The sequence below is a fragment of the Oncorhynchus tshawytscha genome, unplaced genomic scaffold, assembly GCF_018296145.1.
Source record: "Oncorhynchus tshawytscha isolate Ot180627B unplaced genomic scaffold, Otsh_v2.0 Un_contig_8471_pilon_pilon, whole genome shotgun sequence".
Taxonomy (NCBI): Eukaryota; Metazoa; Chordata; class Actinopteri; order Salmoniformes; family Salmonidae; genus Oncorhynchus; species Oncorhynchus tshawytscha.
The window spans coordinates 152501-160598 of record NW_024609453.1 but is presented as its reverse complement, the minus strand read 5'-3'; the positions used below and the strand labels follow the sequence as shown (position 1 = coordinate 160598).

The following is an 8098-nucleotide window of genomic DNA, read 5'->3' as shown; positions in this document are numbered from 1 at the left end:
TGTGTGTCAGTGTGTGAGTTACAATGTGTGTATCAGTGTGTGAGTTACAATGTGTGTATCAGTGTGTGTGTATGTCAGTGTGACTTATCAGTGTGTGTGTGTGTATCAGTGTGTATCAGTGTGTGTGTGTGTGTGTGTGTGTATCAGTGTGTGTATCAGTGTGTGTATAAGTGTGTGTGTATAAGTGTGTGTGTGTGTGTGTGTGTATATCAGTGTGTGAGTTATGTGTGTATCAGTGTGTGAGTTACAATGTGAGTTACAGTGTGTGAGTTACAATGTGTGTATCAGTGTGTGAGTTACAATGTGTGTATCAGTGTGTGAGTTACAATGTGTGTATCAGTGTGTGAGTTACAATGTGTGTATCAGTGTGTGAGTTACAATGTGTGTATCAGTGTGTGAGTTACAATGTGTGTATCGGTGTGTGTGTATGTCAGTGTGACTTATCTGTGTGTGTGTGTGTGTATCAGTGTCAGTTACAATGTGTGTATCAGTGAGTGTGTGTCAGTGTATGTCCCTGACAGACGTAGCGGTAACTACGGGAACAGTGATCATCATTCAGCTGTCCGTTGGCATGTATCATAGCACAGTCCTCTGTCCCACCCAGACCATGGCCTTTCCAGTTATCAGGCTGGCCCGGCTTCCACTGGCTAAACACACACACACACACACACACACACACACACACACACGTTATCAGGCTGGCCCGGCTTCCACTGGCTAAACACACACACACGTTATCAGGCTGGCCCGGCTTCCACTGGCTAAACACACACACACACACACACAAACACACACGTTATGTTATCAGAACACACACACGTTATCAGAACACACACCCCTTATCAGAACACACACACGTTATCAGAACACACACCCCTTATCAGAACACACACCCCTTATCAGAACACACACACGTTATCAGAACACACACACGTTATCAGAACACACACCCCTTATCAGAACACACACGTTATCAGAACACACACCCCTTATCAGAACACACACACACGTTATCAGAACACACACCCCTTATCAGAACACACACCCCTTATCAGAACACACACCCCTTATCAGAACACACACCCCTTATCAGAACACACATCCCTTATCAGAACACACACGCTATCAGAACAGACGTGTTATCAGAACACACACCCCTTATCAGAACAGACGTGTTATCAGAACACACACCCCTTATCAGAACACACACCCCTTATCAGAACACACACACGTTATCAGAACACACACACGTTATCAGAACACACACGTTATCAGAACACACACGCTATCAGAACAGACATGTTATCAGAACACACACGTTATCAGAACACACACGCTATCAGAACAGACATGTTATCAGAACACACACCCCTTATCAGAACACACACCCCTTATCAGAACACACACCCCTTATCAGAACACACACGTTATCAGAACACACACCCCTTATCAGAACACACACGCTATCAGAACAGACATGTTATCAGAACACACACCCCTTATCAGAACACATACGTTATCAGAACACACACCCCTTATCAGAACACACACGTTATCAGAACACACACACGTTATCAGAACACACACACGTTATCAGAACACACACGCTATCAGAACACACACGTTATCAGAACAGACATGTTATCAGAACACACACACGCTATCAGAACAGACATGTTATCAGAACACACACGTTATCAGAACACACACGCTATCAGAACACACACGCTATCAGAACACAAACACGTTATCAGAACACACACGGTATCAGAACACACACGTTATCAGAACACACACGCTATCAGAACACACACATGTTATCAGAACACACACGTGTTATCAGAACACAGACTGTGGTACCTGCGGTCCATGATATAAGGTGTTCCATCCACCCACTCCCATTCTCCTGTCCTCTCATCTGACAGTCCAACCCAGAAGAACAGCGGCTTGGTACTGCCTGTTACAAAGTCCTGGCAACACACCCACACACACCACACACACAGAGTTAGGATATGTGTGTGCATGTGGTGTGTGTGTGTGTGTACGTACCTACGTGTGTGTCTTACCCAGTCCTGTTCAGTCTTCAGTACAGCCAGCTGGGCATTGTAGTTAGAGCAGTAGTCTCGAGCCTGGTTCCATGGTAACCCGTCAGACGAGAAGAAGTAGCAGGAGGAGGAGCCAGACAACACCCAGCCAAGTGGACAGCACCCTGAAACTGTGTCTACACATACAGACATTCACATATTACAATAGACACACACTACACACACAGACACACCCTACACATAGACACACTACACATAGACACACTACACATAGACACACTACACACAGACACACACCACATAGACACAAACCACATAGACACACACTATACAGAGACACAGACACACTACACATAGACACACTACACACAGACACACACCACATAGACACAAACCACATAGACACACACTATACAGAGACACAGACACACTACACATAGACACACACACCACACAGACACACACCACACAGACACACACACATAGACACAAACCACATAGACACACTACACATAGACACATAGACACGACACACAGACACACTACACATAGACACACTATACATAGACACACTACACACAGACACACTGCACATAGACACACTACACATAGACACATAGACACACGACACACAGACACATAGACATAGACACACTACTCATAGACACACTACACACACAGACACACTACACACAGACACACTACACACAGACACATAGACACACTGCACATAGACACACTGCACATAGACACACAGACACACTACACATAGACACACTACACATAGACACACTACTCATAGACACACTACTCATAGACACACTACACACAGACACAGACACACTGCACATAGACACACTGCACATAGACACACAGACACACTACACAGACACACTACACATAGACACACTACACATAGACACACTACACACACAGACACACTACACACAGACACACTACACACAGACACATAGACACACTGCACATAGACACACTGCACATAGACACACAGACACACTACACATAGACACACTACACACACAGACCCACTACACACAGACACACTACACACAGACACATAGACACACTACTCATAGACACACTACACACACAGACACACTACACACAGACACACTACACACAGACACACTACACACAGACACATAGACACACTGCACATAGACACACTGCACATAGACACACAGACACACTACACATAGACACACTACACACACAGACACACTACACACAGACACACTACACACACAGACACACTACACATAGACACACTACACATAGACACACTACACATAGACACACTACACATAGACACACTACACACACAGACACACTACACACACAGACACACTACACACAGACACACTACACACACAGACACACTACACACACAGACACACTACACATAGACACACTACACACACAGACACACTACACACAGACACACTACACACACAGACACACTACACACACAGACACACTACACACACAGACACACTAGACACATAGACACATAGACACACTACACATAGACACACTACACATAGACACACTACACACATAGACACACTACACAGACACACTACACATAGACAGACACATAGACACACTACACATAGACACACTACACATAGACACACTACACACATAGACACACTACACATAGACACACTACACATAGACACACATAGACACACTACACATAGACACACTACACATAGACACACTACACATAGACACACTACACATAGACACACTCTACAAAGAGACACACTACACACAGACACAGAGACACATAGACACATAGACACACTACTCATAGACACACTACTCATAGACACACTACACATAGACACACTACACATAGACACACTACTCATAGACACACTACACACAGACACACTACGCATAGACACATAGACACACTACACATAGACACACTACTCATAGACACACTACACATAGACACACTACACATAGACACACTACGCATAGACACATAGACACACTACTTATAGACACACTACTTATAGACACATAGACACATAGACAAACTACACATAGACACATAGACACACTACACATAGACAAATAGACAGACACACTACACACAGACACATAGACATAGACACACTACTTATAGACACACTACTTATAGACACATAGACACATAGACAAACTACACATAGACACATAGACACACTACACATAGACAAATAGACAGACACACTACACACAGACACAGACACATAGACACACTACTCATAGACACACTACACATAGACACACTGCACATAGACACACAGACACACACAGACACACTCTACACAAAGACACATAGACACACTACGCATAGACACATAGACACACTACTTATAGACACACTACTTATAGACACATAGACACACTGCACATAGACACACAGACACACACAGACACACTCTACACAGAGACACATAGACACACTACACACATCAAATCAAATCAAATCATCAAATCAAATCAAATTTTATTTGTCACATACACATGGTTAGCAGATGTTAATGCGAGTGTAGCGAAATGCTTGTGCTTCTAGTTCCGACAATGCAGTAATAACGAGCAAGTAATCTAACTAACTTGTTAGTTAGATTACACATAGACACATAGACACATGGACACACACTACACATAGACACACACCACATACACACACTATACATATACACACTACACATAGACACATAGACAAACTACACATAGACACATAGACACACTACACATAGACACACTACACATAGACACACTACACATAGACACACTACACATAGACACACTACACATAGACACATAGACACACTACACATAGACACACTACACATAGACAAATAGACACACTACACACAGACATACTACACATAGACACACTACACATAGACACACTACTCATAGACACACTACACATAGACACACTACACATAGACACACTACACATAGACACACTACACATAGACACACTACACACAGACACATAGACACACTACACATAGACACACTACACACATAGACACACTACACATAGACACAGTACACATAGACACACTACACACATAGACACACTACACATAGACACACTACACACAGACACACACCACATTGACACACACCACATACACACACTACACGTAGACAAATAGACATAGACACACTACACATAGACACAGTACACATAGACACATAGACACACTACACATAGACACACTACACACAGACACACACACCACATTGACACACACCACATACACACACTACACGTAGACAAATAGACATAGACACACTACACATAGACACACTACTCAGAGACACACTACACATAGACACACTACTCAGAGACACACTACACATAGACACACTACACATAGACACACTACTCATAGACACAGTACACACAGACACACTGCACACAGACACACTACTCATAGACACACTACTCATAGACACACTACACATAGACACACTACACATAGACACACTACTCATAGACACACTGCACATAGACACACTACACATAGACACACTACACATAGACACACTGCACATAGACACACTACATATAGACAAACTACACATAGACACATAGACAAATAGACATAGACACACTACACATAGACACACTACACATAGACACACTACACATAGACACACTACACATAGACACACTACACATAGACACACTACACATAGACAAATAGACATAGACAAATAGACATAGACACACTACACATAGACAAACTACACATAGACACATAGACACACTACACATAGACACACTACACATAGACACACTACACATAGACACACTACACATAGACACACTACACATAGACACACTACACATAGACACACTACACATAGACACACTACACATAGACAAATAGACATAGACACACTACACATAGACACACTACATATAGACAAACTACACATAGACACACTACACATAGACACACTACACATAGACACACTACACATAGACACACTACACACAGACACACTACACACAGACACACTACACACAGACACACTACACATAGACAAACTACACATAGACAAACTACACATAGACACACTACATATAGACAAACTACACATAGACACACTACACATAGACAAATAGACATAGACACACTACACATAGACACACTACACATAGACACACTACACATAGACACACTACACATAGACACACTACACATAGACACACTACACATAGACACACTACACATAGACAAATAGACATAGACACACTACACATAGACACACTACATATAGACAAACTACACATAGACACACTACACATAGACACACTACACATAGACACATAGACAAACTACACATAGACACACTACACATAGACACACTACACATAGACACACTACACATAGACACACTACACATAGACACACTACACATAGACAAATAGACATAGACACACTACACATAGACACACTACACACAGACACATAGACACACTACACATAGACACACTACACATAGACACACTACACATAGACACACTACACATAGACACACTACACATAGACACACTACACATAGACACACTACACATAGACACACTACACATAGACACACTACACATAGACACACTACACATAGACACACTACACATAGACACACTACACATAGACACACTACACATAGACACACTACACATAGACACACTACACAGACACACTACACATAGACACATAGACAAACTACACATAGACAAATAGACATAGACACACTACACATAGACACATAGACACATAGACACATAGACACACTACACATAGACACACTACACACAGACACACTGCAAATAGAAACACTACACATAGACACACTACACATAGACACACTACACATAGACACATAGACACACTACACACAGACACACTACACACAGACACACTACACATAGACACACTACACACATAGACACACTACACATAGACACAGTACACATAGACACATAGACACACTACACATAGACACACTACACACAGACACACACACCACATTGACACACACCACATACACACACTACACGTAGACAAATAGACATAGACACACTACACATAGACACACTACTCAGAGACACACTACACATAGACACACTACACATAGACACACTACTCATAGACACAGTACACACAGACACACTGCACACAGACACACTACTCATAGACACACTACTCATAGACACACTACTCATAGACACACTACACATAGACACACTACTCATAGACACAGTACACACAGACACACTGCAAATAGAAAAATACATAGACACATAGACACACGACACATAGACACATAGACACATAGACACATAGACACACTACACATAGACACATAGACACATAGACACATAGACACACTACACATAGACACATAGACACATAGACACACTACACATATTCTGTAAACATTGTGAGTGTGTTTACCGTTGTGCAGGACTCTGTCTAAGGAACACTTCAATCCGGCTACAGCAGAACGAAGGGACTCCAACTGATCAAACTCCTTCACCGACTCCGACACTTTAACACAGAAAACACACACACACACACACACACACACACACAGACACACACACACACACACACACACACACACACACACACACACACACACACAGACACACACACACACACACACACACACACACACACACACACACACACACACACAGACACACACACACACACACACACACAGACACACACACACACACACACACACACACAGACACACAGACACACAGACACACACACACACAGACACACACACACACACACACACAGACACACACACACACACACACACACACACAGACACACACACACACACACACACAGACACACACACACACACACACACACAGACACACAGACACACAGACACACACACACACACACACACACACACACACACACACACACAGACACACACACACACACACACACACAGACAGACAACACACACATAGACACCAT

At 42.7% G+C, this 8098-nt stretch overlaps 1 protein-coding gene across 2 annotated transcripts in view; it reads right to left on the bottom strand.

Moving 5' to 3' along the window:
• Positions 1-445: 445 nt before the first annotated feature.
• LOC121844894 (C-type lectin domain family 10 member A-like) overlaps positions 446-8098 on the bottom strand; it is a 13220-nt gene continuing 5567 nt past the window's right edge. For both annotated transcript variants that reach the window (XM_042315370.1, XM_042315369.1), the window contains 4 exons: positions 7550-7642; positions 2067-2221; positions 1861-1970; positions 446-647 (listed from right to left, as the gene is read on the bottom strand). In XM_042315370.1, the coding sequence (XP_042171304.1) occupies positions 488-647; positions 1861-1970; positions 2067-2221; positions 7550-7642 (518 nt within the window). In that variant the 3' untranslated portion in view covers positions 446-487. The remainder of the gene's footprint in view (positions 648-1860; positions 1971-2066; positions 2222-7549; positions 7643-8098) is intronic.